The following is a 22,986-nucleotide window of genomic DNA, read 5'->3' as shown; positions in this document are numbered from 1 at the left end:
ATCAAGCTCAATAAATTTATGATAGAAACTGGGATAAATCCACGTAACAATGGCAATAATTTATGGACTGGCCACGTCATTACAATGGCACCAACTTGCTTCATAGGAATCATTTTCATAACAATTATATCTACATGTGTTTTGCAAGTTTTTCCTTTTTCTGCCGCCAAAAAGTGCTTCCATTAAACTAGAGGTTTGGGGAAAATTTTAAAAGGTTCGCACCCTTTGCTTCCCTCCAAGAATCAACAAGCAAACTCCTTTTTATAAGCCAAACACACCTGCATTGAGCACATGAGCGGTAAACCTCTTGATAACTAACTACCATTTGAAAATTTGATTAATAGGGCAACGGCTATATGTGAAAGCCATGAGGGAAAAAACAACTTTTTGAACTTAACACATTTCCACCCAACACACAATTCCTTTTCCTAGTATGTCCTCTGTCCAACAGCTAAATTCCTAAAGACTAACCATTGTTCTATATCTAAACTGAGGTTTCTCTGCTTCCAATACATGGAAGTCATCACAGAACAAGAACATGATATAATTTATAATGGTGTGCCATCAATGGTGCTTCTTGGATGGCTTTGTGAGTGCTGCTTCATCTTCGTCTTCATCTTCGTCTTCACCATCATTGTCCCTCTTCCTCTTGGGGTGTGAAGAGGAAGGAGGTAACACTTCTTGAACATCATCGTCTTCATCATCGTCAACTTCTTCCTCCTCTTCACCTTCCTCGTTTTCCACTTCGAAAATCTCAGCAGCATCGTCATTGAGAGCCTCAGCCTGTCCAACTGGCTGAACAAGATATCCAGCACCAAAGTCCTCTTCCTGTAGATACAGCAAAATTCAAAAGTATGATTAAAAAGCTGAAAATGAAACATACTAGTGAAAAATAATTCATAGGACACATGAAAACATAAAATCTTTAACTATAGCAGTATACCATGTTTAACATAAACACATGATTTTGGCAGGAAATAGCAGTTCAAAATTCAGAAAACAAAATTAAAAAATATAATACAAGTCAGATCAAGCAATTAAGACAAGTAAAGCTCGTGATGAGCCAATCATGCTTATGTGTAGTACAAAAGTCCCAACATTCAAGTATTCAAAACAGAACATGTAATTTACACTGATATAAGATTTCTTTTCGTATTAAATGCGGCATTTCAATCATACTTAAAACCAATGCAGCATATCATTAAAGGAACTCAAGAGTTCCAAGCATCAGCCATACAAGTTCCACCACACGAACAAGTAACACAAAAAAAAAAAAAAAAAACTGGGCTACTCTTAAAATTTCATGGAAATTGGGTGAATCTTCAGAATGCAAAAAGTTGTTTCGCATAAAAAAAAAGGACTTGGTGATGTTCAAATGTATCAATAACAAACACAGTACAAATATTTGCTGTTTATAACCTAGAACAGTGACACAGGTATTAGCATATATTAAAAATCTAGTATAAAATATCACTAACACAATCATGCATAAAAGGTTGGAGGAAATAATAAGTATACTTTTCAAAGTGCAAATCAGGTGAAATTATGGTTTAAATCACATAAAATGAAAAGAATCACACAGTACAAACAAAGTTTCAAATCAGATTAGCAAGCATCAGCCAACAAAATAAATACAATCAAAATCAAGAGAATCCAACAGTCATAGCCATCTCTTCTGTAATCTGACATCATCAAGGCAAAATATCAAACAGAACCAATTAGCAAATCAATATATAAGAAAATAGCAATCAATTATTAAACAAACATAACACAATAGTCATGCATGCAAAGAATAAAAACAAGAGTTTCTGAGAAGGAATATCTCACTTCATCTTCGTCTTCAAACTCTCCATCATCATCATCGTCATCTTCATCTTCATCTACTCCCATCTCATCTTCACCAGTCTCCCCGTTGTCATCTTCATCTCCATCTTCCTCCCCTTGCTCATGCCCATCAATCTCGCCTTCAGTACTCACCAACCGTCCAGAAGTACTTTCAGGTTCAGCAAAATCCCCTTCATCATTATCAACCTCTTCATCATCATCGTCATCATCATCATCCTCATCAAACTCAACCCCATCGTCATCATCATCACTATCATCAATCTCATGAACCTCAACCACATCATCATCATCACCCTCCTCCTCGTCAATCTCTTCCCCGGAATCCTCATCATCATCTTCCTCCTCTACATCATCACCCACAGCAGGGGCAACATGGAACCCATTCTCCTGATGGTTCACCCCATTCACCCTCCCCCTGGAAGTCTCTGTCACCTCCTCATCCGCATCACTCTCCTCTTCCTCATCAGCATCGACAACTCCATCAACCCCCTCACTATGACCATTGCTCATCCCAAACGGTCTATCTTCTTCTCCTCCATCAATCTCACCACTCCCAGGATCCTCCTCCTCTTCCTCCTCCTCTTCATCCTCATCCTCCTCATCATCTGACTCCGGCCTCTCGTTCTCCTCCGCATCCATCTTATCCAAGAACTTAAGCGACTTAATCAAACCAAAAACCCTAGATCGATAATCCTTAACACGAGTAACAGCACACTCATACAGATCCAACGAAACAAGCTTCAACTCTGCTAACGGAGCGAGATCCTCGATCGATTGAATCCTATTGTTCGACAGATCGAGGTCTCGCAGCGAATCGAGTCCCGCTTGAACCAAATACTCAAGTCCTCCGGCGATCCGGTTGTCGGAGAGGTTCAACTTCTGAAGACTCCGGAGCCTCGGGAACTGCTCCAGAGAAGAAACCCCAACGTTCGCAATCGAAAGGTGCTGAAGGTTCTGGAACCTCTCTAGAAGGCTCGGAGGAGGTAAACGTCCTTGCACACACTTAACGGCGCCGTCAAGGGTTAACGTCCGAGCAGAGGCGTGGTCTTTCTCGCCTTCTAACGCCGTTTCCACAGCCCTCTCCCAGATCTCATCCATCAAATACGTAATCCTATATCTCATACAAAACCAAAAGCCGCAAACCGAAATAAAACCACGCGCTTAGAATTACACGAATATGAACGAAGTGGAAATTCGTGTATGAAATTTCTGCTATGAATGAATTCGTAAGCTGTAAAAGAACCCTAACGTGTTTTCGTGTAAGGGAAAACGATGAACGAAATTGAAAATTGAAATCAACGGCTGTGGATGAGGAACGAAGAGATTGAAATTGTAGTGTGAAATTTCGAATACGAATACACTGGTTTTTGCAGATTTTTGGGTTTGGTTTCTCTCTCTAGCTCTGTTTTATAATTTTCTCTCTCTTTTGTTTACTGGTTAGGGCAGGGAAATAGAGGATAAACCTCTCTATGGGTTGAACCGGTTCTGCTCTAGGGTTCAAGTGGGTTCAACCATTGTGGTTTGAGACGTTTTTGTCTTCTAGTGATGATTACCGTTGGATCTTGAACGACGAGGATCGATGACGTGGAGGAATATTGAATGGCTCAGATTGTAGCTTTCTGTGTTTGTTTCGAGTAGGCTGTAAAGAATGCGCGTCGGAAAAATAAATTCTTTTTTTTTTTTTGGTAGATAAATAATAGTATCTTCAACTACCGTAAAAGAAAAATCTTCAATTTAAATAATATTTTAATATAGCAAGATTTTCATTAATTTTGTTTTAATCAAAAGGGTCATTAATTTCATTTAGATATTTTGTGTTTCTCCGTTTATGACAATTCGACACTGTTTAAAAATCGGACTGGATCGGCCGATCGGACCGGTTAAATTAGAAATCGATCAGGTAATTGGTCTGGTTCAATAGCTGGATCAAAAATATCATTGAACCAATATGAACAAGTCAAAACCAATGTAGACTGTTAAAATCAAGAAAATCGACGATTTTTCATAACAGGCGGTTTAAGTGCTTTTTTAATTTTTTTTAATTTTAAAAAATTAAAACGACATCGTTGTAACTATTTTAATGAAAAATTAAAATAAAAAATAATAATAAATAAATAAATTTGTAGATGCGGTTGATTTTGATATTGAAGAAGAAGATCCTAACATTGAAACAATTTTTCTTTTCTTAAATTAAATTTAATAGACAATGAAATTATTTTGTTATAAATTATTTAATTAAATTATGTTGTGATTAAACTTTGTTTGCAATTATACCCTGTGATTTTGTACTATTTTATTATGTGTCATATCTATGTTTAAAATTTGAATTTAAATTATGAACTTGTGAATTTATTTTTAATATAATATTTTAAAAAAACTTAAGTGCTAGTTATATTTTGTAGAGACGGAATCATCCAATTCGACAGGTTTTATACCTATATAATTTTGTTATAACGATTGGTCTATTTAACTGAGTTATCCGGTTTAACTCGGTTTAGACATGTTGTTCGACCAGTGACTCAGTGGTTCGACCAATAAACCAATGATCTAAGACCCTCACCAGTTTGATGTCTGATTCGATTTTTAAAACACTGTATCTAATGGGAGTGTTTATCTATCTGTTTTTTTAATACGTAGAAATGAGATAATATAAATAATATTTTTAAAAAAATTTTAATAAATATTAAAATAAATATGAGAGAATGAAGTATTATAGAGAGAAAATATTCAGAGAAGTTAAAATGAAAATGAGTGAAGAAGTCAAATAATCATGGTAACAATCAAAAAAGTTTGTAAAGGTAAAAATTATAATGAAAATAAGCTACACCAAAAATATGTTTTTCTAGAATATATAGATATAGATAGTGGATTGGTCTATTTGGATTCATGTGAATGATTTTTTAAGGTGGTGTAGACTAGTGATGAGACGCGAGTATTATATAGATAATGATGATTTTTTTAGGTGGAAGTATAATATAGATTAGTGATCGACGAGAGACGGGGTCGGGACCCTCTAAACACGTTGACGCTCAAATTAGTAAATGAATAAGAATTGAGAGGTTTTGATATTATATTGTGTATCTTTCTCTCTAATTTTACTTTTTATAAATGTTTTGGTCTAGTTAGAATTATGATAGAAAATATGACAATCTATTGTCTTTATGACCCTTGGTTTGCATCGTGTATGTTGTTTATGTCCTAGTCTCATGATAAGCATTGAGGGAGAAGGTCAAAATGTGGGCTTGTTTATGATGACTTAGGCGTATATGAGATTCGTTTCCTATGTTATGGGTATTTTCTGTTGGTCGCCTAGCTAATGTGTTTTTTCTTCGTGTGCCAAAAGAAAAGTGTATACAAAAAAAGCCTAACTAATACTAATATTCACACCATTTATCATTTCATATCATTTTCCAAAAATATATAATCATCACTACTTTAAATAAAAAACTATTCGTTTTTTGATTTTTCAATATTTGTAAGTTTAATTAGTGACGAAGTCTTATAACTTAATTTCATGTTTCACTTTACTCTCATATCTAATAAATTTACATGTTAGTCCTTTAAAAACAGTTTAGTTTTTCTTGGAGCAAATAAGAATAAATTTTATTCCAAAAAAACAGTTGGAGTACAAAAGTCGAGCCATAAGGATCCAGACATCACGAGGACAAATACACTAGATGACTTCTAACATTCATCCAATATATTACAAAACAAAATGACTTTCTCATTTTGGTCAATTTTTCTTCTAACAGCATTAATGATATTCTTGCTATCTATATCCTTGCATTGCATCCCTTGGAAGATGGTCCTATTTCTGGTTGCCCAAATCTCATAAATTATTTCTGCTGCAGCCATCTTAAGGAGTTTGCTTCTGCAACTTTTTCCACTCATCTGCTGACTGATCCAAACCAGTTTTGAATCCCACTTGAGAGGAATGTGATTCACTTTGAGCCACTTCAGCACCTGACTTCAAACGAACTTGGTATTGCAGCAATCAAATAACAAATGGTTGCAACTTTTCACCTGATTGCAAAAGCTGCAAGCCCCATCTGTCATAATACCAATTTTACTTAACCTATCATTTGTCATAAGCCTTTCTATGCAAGTTAACCAAAGGATGAAGCTGGCTCGAGGCCTGGCTAAGTTCCCAAAGAATAGCTTTCTCCAAATAACCTTTGGCTTAATACCTTAGAGTTCTTTGTACATACCCCTAGTACTGTATTTACCTTTTTCATTAGAATTCTTCAAAGATTCCATTTGGCATATTGTCTCATTGTGTTTGAAGACAGCTTTTTGTTAGTCTCATCGATTCTTTCCGTTAAATTTTATGAAAAAATGTTAACTTCTGCATACATGGCATGGTAGCAGGGTAATTGTTAAAAAGCTTAGTTAACATATGTATTAAAAAATTGATATCATATTTAAACTAGAAGTTTTATTTTCGGAGGTTAAAAATCCCCCACAAATGGTTAATAATTTGTAAAAATGAGCAATTTCCCCAAATATATATCATATCAAGATACAATTGATTCGTGGAAAACTTAAAGTAATTATTCTCGCAGTATAAAGAAAGTGTGGTTGAGATTCCACTACACAAAAGTTTCACTGTTGAGAATCCTCACCTATTATATAACACCTAAAATATACACAAGAGTAAATCCATCAGTTAAAAGATAAGTATATCCTTACAAAAGTAAACCCACCTAAAATATGATTCAATTTCAGCTATTGTTTTGCATATTGTGGTTTTCCAAGTTCCAACTTACAAACGTGACTTTACTTACAAGAGAATGACTTTACTTAATACTACACAATAGTTTTCCTAATAACAACTTTACAACACACAAGATAAATGTTTTACTTAATACTACACGATGACTTTCCTGATAAAAACTTAACAACACACAAGACAATAGCTTTACTTAATATTGCACAGTGGCTTTCCAACATACAAACAAAAAATCAAAGCTTTCCAACATATTTTAAAAATCGATAGCGCACAAGACACTAATAGAAAATTTTAGAGACCTTATCATTGTTGACTGGACAGAAACGATGAATGCATCTAAAAGGGGAGTTGATTTGATGGTGAGATGTGGACATATGGAGACGCTCCTAACTGCGATTACCGGTGAGCGATGTTGTAGCCGGAACAGGAGAAGACATAGGTTTTACATGGAGAAAGTGAAGTTGTGAACAACATCGTCGCCACCGTCGTTGTTGATGCAATGTCTCTGCTTTATATTTAAAGATGGAAGATGAAAAAGAAACGCTCCGAGAAGGAATGTCATAGGGAAAACTAAAAGCTACAAAAGGGAAAATAGGAATCAATTCAAGAATTCAGAGAGGAAATATTTCGTGTATTTGGAAGAGATCTTGAAGTTGAAAATGAAAGAAATTGAGAATCTTGAAGCGGAAAACCTAGAGTTTGTGAAGTAGAGAATATTCCGTAAGGTATTTGGAAGAGAAAATACAAATAATTTAATTATGTTTATTTTAGTGTTTTATAAATTCAAAATATTTATAAAAAAAAATTCATGCCATATAACACAATACCACTTAAACCTCCACGTGTGCAAAAGTTAGCGTTTTCTCAATGTTTAATACAAAGTATTAAGTTGGTTAACGAAACTATTTTTAAGGACTAATATGTAATGTTTATTAGACAAGGGACTAAAGTAAAACCTTAATTGAGTTAAGGGACCAAAAGATGCATTAAGCCTATTTTAAGTATCATTTACATAGCAACTCAAGGTGATAAAGCACTTATAAAACAAATATTAAAATGCTATTTTTAAATGTGTAATTTATATAACAACTCAAGTCATGTTTATAGGACATAAATAAATAAGTGAAAAATCACTAAAATCTTTCTAGTAATAAATTTTCACTCACTAATGGTAAAGATTAATGAATAAATATTCACTAATCTCCTTTGAATTTTAAATGTTCATTTAGACCATGTTCCATTAAAATCTTGCTTAAAGTTTCTTGTCTAAAAAAATTCCAATTGAGAAACCCTCTCTTTGTGACTTAAATAATCTATTTTAGATTCAATTCAGTTAAAATAATCGAATAAGGTTATTAGTAATCATAAAGTTAGTTATAGTTAGTTGGGTTACGTGATAAGCAATTAACCCAATACATATACTCTAACATTGAAATCATTCTTCTTCCTCTTCCAATTTTTAGTCTTCTCTTAATTCTCAAATATGTATTGTGTAAAGTGTGGGTGAGTAATTGAACAAAATTTATCAAGGTTGTTAGTAGTAATAAATTTAGTTGTACAAGTGACTCATGTACATATACTCTAATATTGAAATCATTCTCCTCCTCTTCCAATTTTTAGTACTCTCTTAATTCTCAAATGTGTATTGTGTATTATGTAAAGTATACGTGAGTAATTGAACAAGGCAGAGCAAACTAGTGTGCGTGTGCATCACCAAAGAGATTAGTTTTTGGATTTGCTTGAGTTTAATTGTTCCAACATCTAGTATCTAGAGCCCAATTTATGATTCTTAGTGGATCTTTAAAAAGACCTTTCATTTAAATGTTTCCCTACAAATATTCCCATGTTGAATGGAAAGAATTATGGCAATTGGTTTAAGAAAATGTATGTTGTTTTTTGCTATCAAGATGTGAGAGATCTTGTAAAGAATGAAGTGACATCATTCAGTATTTGTTCCACTAATGATAAGAAGAATGCTCACAAATAACTGAATAAGAGGTATTATAAATCCCTATATGTATTTCATCAATGTGTGGATCTAGATAATTTTGAAAAGGTTAGAGATGTTGAATCATCGAAGGAAGCATGGGATATCTTGGAAAATTCATTTGGTGGTGATGAGAAAGTGAATAATGTGAGTTTATAAACTCACCAGAGGTTGTATGAGTTGATTAAGATGGAAGTAAATAAAAGCATAGATGATTTCTTCACAAGGGTGACTAGGTTGATAAATCAGACCAAGAAATACGATGAAGTGATGACAACCAAGTCGATAGTTGCAAAAATATTGAGATCCGTACTTCCAAAATTTAATCACATGGTGATAGACATATAAGAATCTAAGGATTTGTCAATTTTGAAAAGGAAGAAATACTTAGTTAACAACGAACCAAGATTAAAAAAATATTGTGTCTTCAATTTTGTTATAAGTTTTTATGTTTGTGTTCTTGGGTGGGAAAAAAGTTTTAATCTTGAAACCTTATTCAACCCTCCCTTTTCTTATGTTTCTTTGAACCTTCAATTGGCATAAGAGCTTTGGTTAGGGTATTGATTATTTTATATCAAACACTTAATCGTGTTGGATAATGATCGAGTTTTAAAACACAAAATGGTAGCTATTAACAATGATAAAGATCACTACTCTACTAAACCACCGGTCTTTGATGGAGACAAGTTTGAATATTGGAAGGATAAAATTGGAAGTTTCGTCCTTAGATGTGATGCATACTTGTGGGATATGGTCATAATTGGTTATACACTTCCTTGGATGTGATTTTTGATAATGTGCAAGCTAAAAGGGGGTTGAGACAAAGGTGATCCTATGTCTCGCCTCTTCTTTGTGCTAGTTATGGAGTACTTGTAAAGGATGTTGCAAAAGCTTGGTAAGAACCCTAATTTTAACTTTCATTCAAAATATGAAAAGCAAAGAATTATAAATTATAGTTTTGCAGATAATCTTTTGGTGTTTACTAGAGGAGATATTGGATCAATTAACCTTGCTTTACAAGCTTTAAAAAAATTATGAGTCCACAGGTTTGTATGTTAACCCTAACAAATGTAGAGCCTATTTTGGTAATGTTGAGAATTAGGTCAAACAAGAGATTCTTAGAGCCACTACTTTTGTTGAGGGGTTCTTCCCTTTTAGATATTTGGGGATCCCACGAACTAGTAGGAAACTTACTGTCAATAATTGTATGGGTTTGGTTGACAAAATTGTGAGTAGAATTAGGCACTAGAGCTCTAGGTTGTTGAGTTTGGCTGAAAGGACTCAACTAATGAAAAATGTCCTTTTTGCCATTAGTAACTTCTGGCTACAATGCTTACGCATGCCTAAGCAAATTATCAAGAGGGTTGAAGCAATTTGCAGGTCCTTCTTGTGGTCAGGCATTAAGGTTATCACTATAAAATCTCATGTGTCTTGGAAGAATGTGTGTTCTCCAAGAACTAAGGGTGGCCTCAACATAATTGCTTTACAGGGCTTGAAGAAGGCAAGGATGTTAAAAAACATGTGGAACCTGAACAACAAGGTTGATAGCCTTTGGATTAGGTGGATCGATATCTAATATTCCAAAGGTTTGGATATCATGAATGTTCCTATAAAGAACTCTGCATCTTGGATTATCAAATATATTTTGAATTTCATAAATGAGGTTACTAATCTATAGGGTTGGAATACTATCCTAAATAAGAATAAGTACTGTACTGGAAGGGCTTATCAGTTGTTCAGTGACCAGGCCAAGATGTGCCTTGGAGAAAAGTAATGTATGACAATGTTGCAAAAGCAAGAGCCATTCACACTTTATGGATAACATGACATGGGAGCTTGCCAACTAAAGCTAGACTAAATAGATTTGGGATACTGGATAATATTTTGTGTAGTTTCTGCAAGAACATTGAAACTTTGGACCACTTGTTTTTTGAATATTCTGGTACTAAAGTGATTTGGAGAACATATTGAATTGGTTGGAAATTGTGCACTATCCTAAAGAATGGAAGGAAGAAATTCAATGGCTAACCAACATGTGCAACAAAAAAGGATGGAAGATCAAGATTTTACAATGTTTTTTTACAAAGACAGTGTATGAGTGTTTGAGGTTTCGAAACCAAACATGTTTTGTGGACAAGCCTTGTTACAGAGTAGTTGTCTCAAGTATTCATCATGGTCAGATAAGATTACCTTCTCACACAAGGTATGACATCTTGTTTGACATTATTCTTCTACATATATGTGGCACTTAGCTAACCCCTCTTTATTCATCCACACCACTTATTACTTCAAGTTAGGTAAGTGGCATGACCGTATAATCCACAACAAACTCCCTTGTCTATAGTAGTATACTTTTTCATCAGCTTTCTCCCCCTTAACATTAGCTGATGCACATAAGGAAGAAAATACAAGACACTCCCACTCAAACTGAGAATTAACACAACATACACAACTTCCTCTCCTTGAACATAAGAGGTGACTCAACTTATAGACATACTCACTTGAACCATCCATTTACAGACATAGAGAGCCAGACCTCTATATTGGATGACTCAGAACACAAGACAATCAGTGTTCAAGACTCTAAACAAGACTCAATTACTTGGACTACCCATAGAGACAACATACTTCTATATTGGATGACTTAGGACACAAGACACAATTTGTGTTTAAGACTTTAAACAATAAGACTGACTGACTTAGACCTATTCAATATCTTTGCAAAAACAAATGCAAAGAAGGACCTCAGACTTAACAATGTCTGAACACTATCCTTATTCCCTATGTTTAACACAAGTTGACAAACATAACCTATATAGACTCTAGACTTACCCATATCCGAAAGAAGGACACGAAAGACTCAAACAAGACTCAAGAAAAGAGAAAAAGAAAAAGAAAAGAAAGACTCTAGAAACCTGAGCAACTTAAATAACATACATAGACTCTTAGAGAAGTTACTTTAATAAGAACTGCATCAGGTGAATTTGTGCATTGGTTGGAACATGCATTAAGTTAGAGCAAGTGATACAAACCATTAATACATGTTTTAGATGAAAATAATAAGAACTATCCCTGTTGGTTTCCAAGGATAAAGCATGTCTTGAGTTATGTCCTAACTTCTTGTTTGAAAATGTTCTTATGGCTTTAAAAGATTAGTCTTTGAAAGACTTTCCATATGAGTAGTAGCAGAATTACACTGTCCTTGTTGATCTCCATACTCCCCCTGAGATATACAAATTAAGGACATCTTTGATGTTGGTCCTTATAATACTTGAAGCATTCTTTATTTGGAATTTGCCACGGTTTCTAAATTAGGAATCCTTAGTTTACTTTCTACACAAGATTCAGATTGCCACACTTTGTAACTTGTAATAGAAGAAACCACATAGTTAACCATGAGTACGTTTTCAAAAGATAAGTTTGAACCTTATCTGCCTTCTTCAATCTCTGGTGTCTTCAACAATTGTGATGTTACATCTTCATGTAGCACATTCTCTTCTATACAACACATACTTTATCTCTTCTTGATTCATATTTCCACACAGTTATCACACAGATATCCATATCCCATCAAGATATTTGACAGCAGCTGTATGCATCTCCTTAATTGAATCAGCTCTTCAAATAATCACCAGATAATGTTGCCACACATCCTCAACTTGTGAAGATCATAGTGAACTTTAATATTAACATTCAGTTCACAATATACCATGAATCCTTTAGACAAACACTCAGCTCCCGATAGAGTATATGCAGTTTGGTATTCAGGTTACATACTAATAAGTACTTAGTCTCCCATCAAAGTACCTAGCAGTTGGTCAGTTAGAACTATCTACTCACACTAGATTATCCTGACTGATTACTTCTTCACACTTACACTTACTTCCAGGCAACAACACATACATTCCATGACTGAAGACATTAAGATGATGTTTCAACATCTGCTACGACATCATCCATATGGTTTTGTGGGTAACATCCATAATATCTCATCAATAACACTTAGGGGGACATAGGAAGCACAATAAACACCACCTTCACAGCCAAACAATCAACATAACCAATGGATAATATGAGCCACATATGAATAAGCTTTTCTTCAGACTTTCATTCTGATTTTGAGATGATGGATGCCATAGTTTGTACCTACAGAAGATATTCCCTCAACTAGGTTTCTGGAATAGACTTACTTATGGCATGACACAGAAATATGCAGATTCTTCAAAGCAATTTGTCTCCCTTGATTCTTCAGACAATACCCTTCCAATATAACATTTTTGGGTAGTCAATACTCATGACCATTAATCATTGTGGTTGGATCACAGTATTCAGCTCCAAACAAAATCTGTTCTATGGTCATGAATAAAATTCCACATATCTAATTCCTTTGATCAGAAGGATATACCAGATATATGCTCATCTTGATTTCTCATAAAGGGATTGTAGATAATACTTTTATGAATCCTTTTACTTGCATTGAGCTCAACTTCCATACTCCCATAAGTTTAGGTCAGAAATAAACTGACATCTGGAGTAGAAAACATTGTTGATCGTGTCCTGATCAACTAATACAAAACAAACGTCTCCTTTTCCAGACCAGGAGTAAGTTCCAAACATATGTACTCACACTACATTCGTTTAGCACCCAAAACATCTATTCTTCAACTGGTAGCTGCATACCAGTAGTAATAATGTTCTAGCATCCCATAGAACATCAGTTCCATCTCCTTGGAACACATTATCCTTGATAATCTTCAAGATCTTCAAACAACTTGTAGATGTATATGAGACTCATTGATCAATTGATAATCACAAACTCTATTAATAAATGTCTTTATGAGTGGACTTGAGAAGGACTCAAGTATTTTTGACACTTTTAATATAGTTGAAAAATCTACCAAATATTCTGTTGATAAAAATATAACCCTAGAATTCTTCTAGCACTTTGAGGGTTGTATCAGAAGCTATGCAGCGAAATATAGCCATATTTCAACAGAATTTACATAATGCTTACTCCATAATTCAATTGTAAGCATGACATCCAATGATTGAAAGTAAATCAACCCTACAATACGCTTGCTTCTTCACCAAGTAATAGATTAGACCTAACCAATATCTCGACCAGATGGAAACACATAAGCACAAAAGTTACCTTATCAATATCTTCACTCCCGCATGAAGGTTTTGACAACCTTCTTATCTGTGCTAAATATAAGTTCAACAATTCAATTCAAATTCTTCACTAGCGCATTAAGTATTTGAATTTAACTCTCTTTATTCCAGCTTCATTATCTTCTTTCATCAAGAAGGTACAACAACTCTGTTCAGGTTGGTCTAGTCTTCCACAAATAGGTCCATCCTCCACTTTAAGGGACCATACAATGTGAACACTCCTTGTTCAAACAATCTTATACCTTGTACACAACTAGAAAGTTTCCTCCATGGATCTCATCCAGAAACAGACAGGATTCCAGCTTTGATACCAATTGAAATTCTGGTTACAACAGACTCAGATGTCATATAAGAATGTCTTGACATCTGATCTGACATTATAAAAATAGACAAGGTAGGAATACAAATAACAATGCAGGAAAGCAATAAAAACACAACAGAATTGCTAATCCAGTTTGGTTCAACCAACCTACATCTAAGGGCTACCGAGCTAGGAAGAATACTCCACTATCAGTAGTATTATTTTATGTAAACAACCTCTGGTTTACAGGAAACAACCTCTGGCTACCTAATCACTACCCAATGAAACCTTTACCTTAGAAACCCATCTAAGATAAGAGAACCTTTGCTCACTCCCTAGTGGTACCTAAACCTGCTGCAAACCATTGCAGCATACAAAACCAGTTTGGAGAGCATCACTCCAAACACAAAAAAAAACTCTTTGGCACAAATAAACTTGGAATTGCTTCGCAGCTTCTTCCAAGGACACAACTTCACTCATTGCTTCACAGCTTCTGAGTGAGTAAAATAAACCTCTTGCCTACAGGCTTCGAGGCACAAATTAGTGACCATCCCACAATCCGGGTGGTTCACTTATATGGCTAACCCTAAAGACTACATCTTTCTAAAACCGGCTTCCCCTTTAAACTAGGTTACAAAGCTTACTTTTTATAACATATTCCCAACTGGACTTGGGCCTTCAATCACAACCTTATTTGCTGTTACAAATCAACAGAAAACTTCTGCTAAAAGAAAAGTCTTCAATCATAAGTTTCCTAAATTATCTCCATAATTAGTAACTGCATAATATTCAATACTCTGACTTGATTCTCTTGACCTTTAAACCTGTGCCACATAGGATTGCATAATACTCCATATAATATTCTGTATCTTTTGAGTACATACTGAATCTTCATATTCCAGCTCAGCAGGCGCGATGTCATGAGTTTCTGCATATGACATCTCATAAGACATGTTGTCACAGAACATGTCTCAACATTCCATAGGACATCTTTTTGTTGTACCCTGTTTTGTACAAATCGCAGCAAACAATATTATTCACTTCAATTCTCTGCTTCTGAAAGTAGGACTAACAGTCTTCTGTTATGCAGATCCTGGGACTTGGGCCTAAAGAACATAAATTAGGGTTAACCAAGTTAACCTAATTTTCACATATCAGGGTGTTAAAAATCAGCCCATGGCTTGGTCTCTTACTGATATACAGTCAGCACATAATAGTTATTTTCCTAAAATATAGCCTGAGATAAAGTAGGAAACATAACAGAAAACATAACAGCCCATGCTGTCAGATACTGATGTCACAACATTCAGCTTGATATCCAATAAAATATGTATTAGCTAAAATCACATCTCATGCAGAAAACCACACATGCATGTCATGACATCAGTCAAGACATCCAAACTCAGAATTATGTTTTACCATAAAATGCATCCAATCAAAAACATCTACAGATGCTCCGAAGAAAGTGAAGCCTACAACGAATGACAACTCGACTACACGATATCCTTCATATTGTGAGCACGTCGACAAACTCTTTCTCGACTCACCTACTCCTAAATCTAAAAAAAGTTCAAACAAAAGAGCTTGCATTAGAAAACTGTCTCCTACACCTATTGCTCTGAAAGTTTCGACTCTGACACCTATTGACACAAAAATTACATCTATTGAAGAGGTACATATTGCTCAAAAAATTCCATCAATCAAAGAGGTACATATTGCTCCAAATATTCCATTCATCGACAAGATGCCGGTTTTTATGCACAAATACATCGACCGGATCGTCAATGTGGTTGGGGACGGTAATTGTGGATTTCGGGGCTTTGCTTGGTAAGGGAGAGGATGACCATAAGCTTGTCCGTCTTGAACTTATCAAAGAGTTGATGAACCATAAAGACTCATACACGCGGGTATTTGGAGACGAAACCAAATTTGAATCGATCAACGAATCTCTTGTTCCTTGGTTGGGCGCTTACGCACCGATTTCAAAATGGATGAGATTCCCGGAAATGGGACATCTTATTGCAGGCGCATATGACATGGTATGCATTGACTTGACACGATATAGCTTTTTGAAAAACTTTTTTCCACTCCGTACCTCCTACAAATTTTGATGATCGTATTATGTGTGTTGGATGGCTCGTAAAATTAAAACATTTTGTGCGAGTTTACTTGAAACTGGAAAGCTCCATACCACCTACGTCACTGGAATGGGCACTTCATCATACAAATGCTGCCGATACGTAGCCGGATCGTTTTGTGGATAGGATGCACGATTTCGAAAGGTTGAACAACATCGAAAAGGAATCAAATGTCGAAAAGTCAAGATTAGAACCTCTAATAGATTTAGCCGGCGACAGTTCTTTCGATGTATTTATCTAATTTCAAAGTGTAATATATGCACTCTATATTATGTGTTTCAAAGTGTTTATGTTTTTGTGCTTTAAGCTGCTACTGAATTCAGTTTTGCTAAAAAAACTAACAGGGAAACTTTCGTAGATGTATCTACGGAAGGGTCTGATATTGAAAATTATGTGTCTTTACCGTAGATTCATCTACGAAATGGAAAAATCTATGACCCATCCGTGGATATATCTACGGAATGTTCTGTGACAAAAATTGTGCAGTCCATAATCACCAGTGGCTTCTATAAATTTGGGGTTTCTAGGGTTGCATTATTACACACAAACACAAACACAAAAATGGCTCACATAAGGCCTTGTTCATGGTAGAGAATATCATCCAAGCGTCCCGATCTTGAACCGGTTTATCGCATAAGGGATGAGCATGTTATTTTCTCTTCCATCAAACCCCCCATGCCGGTTAAATTTTGGAACATCCATTCCTTCGACCAACTCAATAGGACTCTGGTGTCTTTTTTAGAGGGGGGAGTACAAACCCGGCGAAGTCATCAGAAGGATCCAGAGGCTTAGAACAAGGACCTCGCCTGAGACTTGAGAAAATGAATGTTGGTGGGATGAAGTGGAAGGCGACGTTGATTCCATTCTAATTATGCATGGATCAAATGACATTGTTTTAACTGTTGTAATTTCTTATATCTCTTAGTTTTCTTAATTTTTTGTTGGAAATTTCGATGTATCTTTTAATCAATGTTGATTTTAATCAATGAATGGATGTTTTATCGTTACAAATGTTGTTGTTCTAGTTTTCTGAGTTTTGTTTAGTTTCGTATATGCATCTATGGAACAAAACAACGTTAAAATAAAAAAAGGTGTTTTCGGAGATGCATCTACGGAAACACGAGCGTGTATATATATATATATATATATATATATATATATGGAGTATATCAAGTGAGAGCATTTTATAATGAGAGATGAGAGGAATAAATATCAACCATTAGATTCATCAAGAGAGAGAAATTTATACCAACATTAATGCATTAACATTCTCTCTTGATGAATCCAATGATTGATATTTATTCCTCTCATATCTCATTATAAAATGCTCTCATTTGATACGTTCCATATATAACGTTCCATATACAATGCAAGTTTTGACGGTGAAATATATAACGTTCCATATATAATGCAAGTTTTGACGGTGAAATGTGAACGGAGTGGAATTACTTTCTACCAAAAAATAAATATAAAATTGATTATTTATAATGTATCACTAGTGGGAATGAGAGGGAAAATACCATAAAAATTAATTTTAAAAAAATACTATAAAGCCTTTAAAATTTAACAAAGCTGTATTAATTGTTTTCTTTAAATGTGTTGTATTCTATTTGGAAAAAATGGAGTTTTACGCTATTTCAAGTTAACATTTGTTATGTATTAGATAGATCCATCAATATCCTTAATTAAAATTACATGTGTAGAATTTTGATGATGAATTAAACACCAACCAGAAAATGGTAAAACCTATAATTGAGTTAAACAAAGCAAGAGGTCCTCCTTTGTAGGAGACCATTGACGGAACACAACAAACACAAAGATCATATCCTTTTCGTGTTTGCATGTGATAAAATTTCTTGTTTCTTCCTTTTCTTTCTTTTGAGAACCCTCTCCACCTTTTTCCAGGTTCATACCAATTCTTCTCTCCATTTTTCTTTTATCATAACATAACATGCATTGATATATTTTTTTATCTACATATAAAAATCTAATTAACATGATCTTGATTACTTAATTTAATTATTATTATTGTTATTGTTATTGCTAGGTTAGGGTTCTCAAACATTGTAAGAAGAAAAGGTACACAATAGGGTAAATTAACGTTGTGTTTCCGGCATTGTGGTGATTCAACGAAAAAATCAACAACCTTATTTGCCGGAACACAACACAAGACACAAGGAAATTACAATGTCACACAACTCTTCCCCTGATGATGCCACACCTGATAATGCCACTCCTGATGATGCTGATGGATCATCTTCACGGTCAGCGCAAAAATCATCGCCTTCTGGAAATGGAAACCAATCATCATCATCCAAGGGAGGTTCGTCGAATGACAAATCTTCTAACCGCGGTAACAATAAGGGTGACGACAGTTCCGTTATAGTTGGAGCTGCTATTGGATCTGCATTATTCGTTCTTCTCTTTGTTGCCGTGTGTTTCGTTTGTTGTAGGAAGAAGAGGAGAAAACAAAATTACTATTATGGTCCTGGTCCACATGGAGATCCTTCCCTTGCAAGAGGTGAATAATTTGTCTTAGTTTTATTACTTTTTTTTAGTTTTGTATCATATCATAACTTAGTAGTAAATTATAACAATTAATAATTTGATAGAACCAAGTACTTCAACTCAAATAGTTAATCAACTTTAGTTTAAGTGGGATTATTCATAAAACTATAGTTCTAATTATAACTAAAACAACCACTGATCGTATTTTACTTACATCTAAGCCAAAAACCGAGTTACTAAAACTCCTTCTTTCGGAAATTATAGATTAATACCATAAAAATGAATAATAGAAAATTAGGTGGTATAAGTATTAGCCATGACGACTTAATTAGCTTACTACATTTATACATGACAAAGTGTATAGAGAAAAATCCAAATCCCCTATAAGATTTGGGTAGAGTTTATACAGAATGACATTCATCATCTTATGATAAAAAAAAACGAAAAATGTTTTCAAGCATGTTCTAAGGTTAATTTATGCAATTATATCTCCAATGTGATAGATATTTTCTTAGGAAATGCATGTCATATAAAACTAGTCTCTATTCATGCTAAAGAGCCTAAAAAACATTATGATCATCATGCTTGGCATTATGCATACTTATATCATGTTTAGAATAATTTGTTTGAAGAACAATTGGAAGAATGAAGACTGATTCTTGATTCTTAGACTACTTATTTCGTACTTCAGAGCAAGATCATTCATCGCAATGTAAGTATGTTATGCTGGTTAAAATGATTGTGTTCTATTTTTTAATTATGTTTCACACAAAGAGCTACTTAGAAAATTAAATAATTGATTGATATATAGTTATTTTGGGGCTCTAAAATAACTTGTACAGGGAGTAATTACTACCACAGTGGACCACATCCTCATCCAAATTGGCAAGGAGGTCCAGGTCCAGGTCCAGTTCCACATGGAATGGAACATGTAGTTAGAGTTCAACATACACCAAATGGAAGTGGAGTTTGGGGTGCACCACATCCTATGATGAATAGCGGCGAAATGAGTGGAAACTATTCGTATGGAATGGCTCCGCCGGGCGCTTTGCCTCCTCCTTCTCCAGGCTTATCGCTTACTCTCAAGGGTGGTACATTCAGTTATGAAGAATTGGCGTCGGCTACTAAAGGTTTTGCTAATGAGAATATTATAGGACAGGGTGGTTTTGGTTATGTTCATAAGGGAATATTGCCTAATGGAAAGGAAATTGCTGTCAAAAGTTTGAAATCGGGCAGTGGACAAGGCGAGCGTGAGTTCCAAGCTGAGATTGATATTATTAGTCGTGTTCATCATCGTCATCTTGTTTCGCTTGTTGGATATTGTGTTTGTGGTGGACAAAGAATGTTGGTCTATGAATTTGTTCCAAATCAAACTTTGGAACATCACCTTCATGGTATGTGTATATGGTTTTGCTTTTGAGATTTGTGTTCAACAAGGATAAAAGATAGATATATACGGGCACTTATGGAACTAATAACGATTTCGATATCTTATATATTTGATTACAGGAAAAGGTGTGCCTACTATGGATTGGCCTACTAGAATGAAAATCGCACTAGGATCTGCTAGAGGGCTTGCTTACCTTCATGAAGATTGTGAGATTCAGATACATTTTATATACAATCCATTTTTTAAACTTGTATTCTCTCATTATCTTTATCATATTTGATTTATATATTAATTTGCTATATTCAGGTAGTCCTCGCATTATCCATCGTGATATTAAGGCTTCTAATGTTCTAATTGATGATAGCTTCGAAGCCAAGGTTTCTCACATTTACGATGTTGCTATCACATATGTTACCAATCCATTTTCTTGCCGAAGATTGATTTTACAAATTATGCATCTTAAACAGGTGGCTGATTTTGGATTGGCTAAGTTGACTACCGATACTAATACTCACGTCTCAACTCGTGTTATGGGAACATTCGGGTAATTTTCTATTCCATGATTTGAATACCAACAACAAGAACTATATAGTAATAATGACAATGACACTGATAAAATTTATATTGATATCGTAAATTTTTATGTTGGGATAGGTATATGGCACCAGAATATGCATCTAGTGGAAAACTGACAGAGAAATCTGATGTTTTCTCATTTGGCGTCATGCTACTAGAACTCTTAACCGGGAAGAGACCTTTGGATTTAAGCAATGCCATGGACGAAAGTTTAGTCGACTGGGTTAGCACTATAACATTATATATACATCATTATTCATTATATATAATTAAGCTTTGTCATTGATTAATGTAAAACCGTGTACTGAATAGGCTCGACCACTCTTGAGTCAAGCATTGGAAGAGGATGGAAACTTCGCAGAGTTGGTGGATCCATTTTTGGAAGGAAACTACAACAATCAAGAAATGATAAGACTGGCAGCTTGTGCTTCTAGTAGCATTCGTCATTCGGCTAAGAAGCGTTCCAAAATGAGCCAGGTAAATTTGAGATAATGTGACCAAGCAAATCCTCATATTGTTCATGTATATTCATGTTTTGACATTGATTGAAAAACTTAATCATGTGCAGATAGTAAGAGCATTAGAAGGAGATGTGTCACTAGAGGATTTGAAGGAAGGGATGATAAAAGCCTCAGGCCATAGCAGTGCTTATACTTCTTCAGGCTCAGAATATGATACAATGCAATACAATGCAGATATGATGAAGTTTAGACAAGCAATAATGTCAAGTCAAGAATTTGCCGATAGCGGCGAGATCACTAGTAAGGAGATGGGTCGTCGCTAGAAACATGAGGCAACAATTATTGGACATATGTATAGCTCAATCATGTGTTGATTCTTTTGGGGGGATGTGTTGATATGAAGTGTGGTGTCTTGTTATAGAAAATGGGCAATCAATGTGTTAGTTTTGGAGCAATGTTGAGAACTTTGGAGTGTTTGAGATTCACATTTGCAAAATGCAATTTAATACAAATTGATTTTATTCATTAATTGTTGTTTATAGTAGTTCTTTTTGTATGGAGTATGTACTTTGGCATTAAAGTAGCTTATTTTTGAAATAGAGATAGACAAAAATATAAAATTAATTCATTACTCATGGAAGTTACTTGTAGATTATATTGCAAATTTTGTGTTTTATTTTTTAAATTTGTATTTTATCTATGACTCTCAGCTCATTATAGGTGTATTGTAGTAACATGCATTGGCAGATGCAGAAATATTTGATAATGGAGGCAAAAAATGATCTATAATATATTTATAAAAATAGATATACTTTAAATTTTATAAAATTATTACGAAGCACGTACATTGACACGATACAAAACATACACTCTAACATCAATAATATAAAAAATATAGGACATCAACACCTCTTTATACTTGACCTTTATTTAATAATTTAATATTAAGATTTAAAAATATTTTAATCAAAATTAATGTTTTTAGTACTTTATTAATTAAAAACATTTTAATCAAAATTAATGTATTTAGTATTTATTAATAATATTGCCTCAAGTTTAATCCTTTGAAATATGTGTGATATTTTTCCTTTGAAATATGTGTATTCAAATATGTGTGATATTAATAATATTGCGATTGTCGAACACCAATTCAAATAGTGTTGAAGAAAAAAAATATATTTTAATGAGGACACTTGTTTAACTTTTTTAACACATGTTTGAATTTTCTAACTTGTTTCGTACGGGGTATTATACAAATTTCAAAAATCGTTATATATCGGACACCATTACACATCTACTTCTAGAAGTGTTTGTGTTTCTTAAGAAAATTATAAATATCCAGTTTTGTAGAAAAAATTTGCCAAAGTATAAGATTTGTTTTTTCAAAAATTATGATACATTTTGTATTATAATGTGTGGTTATAATTTTTTTTAAATGATTAAAACTAAAATTATTCATTTATTTTATCTTATCTATTTCATAACTCTTGACACTTATTTTTTTAAAATTTTGATTTGTCTAAACAACAACTATTTTTATGGAGATAAATATATTAAACAACAACTATTTCCCCTTATTGCCATGCATGTATTTGCTCCTGGTAACATGTTTTATGTGTTATGGTAAATAGGGGTGTACATGGATTCAGATACATTCAACTCAAACCAACCATAATTAATTATCATGAAAATTACTACCAAGTATTCAACTTCAAAAAGAAATAGTGAAATGTCGTATGTGGACAAATTATGCTATTTTAATTTGTTATTAGAAAATTGTTACTGTAATGTGGTAATTGAGCATAGAGTTATGAAACACATTCATTATCATACTACTCAAGTGACTAGTTATATATTCAAAAGTTTTTATGTTAGATAT

At 34.1% G+C, this 22,986-nt stretch overlaps 2 protein-coding genes across 3 annotated transcripts; one reads left to right on the top strand and one right to left on the bottom strand.

Moving 5' to 3' along the window:
• Window positions 1-311: 311 nt before the first annotated feature.
• LOC131639987 (acidic leucine-rich nuclear phosphoprotein 32-related protein-like) lies at window positions 312-3,304 on the bottom strand. The gene is made up of 2 exons (XM_058910413.1): window positions 1,828-3,304; window positions 312-828 (listed from the first exon to the last, which is right to left on the bottom strand). Exons 1-2 carry the CDS (start codon window positions 2,965-2,967, stop codon window positions 565-567), a joined length of 1,404 nt encoding a protein of 467 aa, XP_058766396.1. The 5' UTR covers window positions 2,968-3,304; the 3' UTR covers window positions 312-564.
• Window positions 3,305-17,948: 14,644 nt separating this feature from the next.
• On the top strand, window positions 17,949-21,636 carry LOC131608153 (proline-rich receptor-like protein kinase PERK4). 2 transcript variants are annotated; one of them, XM_058880085.1, is made up of 10 exons: window positions 17,949-18,077; window positions 18,220-18,693; window positions 19,351-19,392; window positions 19,523-20,074; window positions 20,190-20,276; window positions 20,377-20,447; window positions 20,538-20,614; window positions 20,725-20,869; window positions 20,959-21,123; window positions 21,215-21,636. In XM_058880085.1, the coding sequence occupies exons 2-10, from the start codon at window positions 18,360-18,362 to the stop codon at window positions 21,428-21,430; spliced, it is 1,689 nt and encodes a 562-aa protein (XP_058736068.1). In that variant the 5' UTR covers window positions 17,949-18,077; window positions 18,220-18,359; the 3' UTR covers window positions 21,431-21,636. The 2 variants fall into 2 exon arrangements, with proteins under 2 accessions (XP_058736068.1, XP_058736073.1); XM_058880090.1 differs by lacking the exon at window positions 19,351-19,392.
• Window positions 21,637-22,986: the final 1,350 nt, after the last annotated feature.

This window comes from Vicia villosa, linkage group LG1, assembly GCF_029867415.1.
Source record: "Vicia villosa cultivar HV-30 ecotype Madison, WI linkage group LG1, Vvil1.0, whole genome shotgun sequence".
In the NCBI taxonomy this organism is placed as follows: Eukaryota; Viridiplantae; Streptophyta; class Magnoliopsida; order Fabales; family Fabaceae; genus Vicia; species Vicia villosa.
The sequence above is the reverse complement of the archived record's forward strand: the minus strand, read 5'-3'. Positions and strand labels throughout refer to the sequence as shown.

Coding starts and splice junctions, on each gene's coding strand:
- LOC131639987 (XM_058910413.1), bottom strand. CDS start 2,967: ATGAGATATAGGATTACGTATTTGATGGATGAGATCTGGGAGAGGGCT. Junction 829..1,827: donor AGTTTGAAGACGAAGATGAA/GTGAGATATTCC, acceptor CTGTATCTACAG/GAAGAGGACTTTGGTGCTGG.
- LOC131608153 (XM_058880085.1), top strand. CDS start 18,360: ATGTCACACAACTCTTCCCCTGATGATGCCACACCTGATAATGCCACT. Junction 18,694..19,350: donor AGATCCTTCCCTTGCAAGAG/GTGAATAATTTG, acceptor CTTGATTCTTAG/ACTACTTATTTCGTACTTCA. Junction 20,448..20,537: donor ATGATAGCTTCGAAGCCAAG/GTTTCTCACATT, acceptor CATCTTAAACAG/GTGGCTGATTTTGGATTGGC.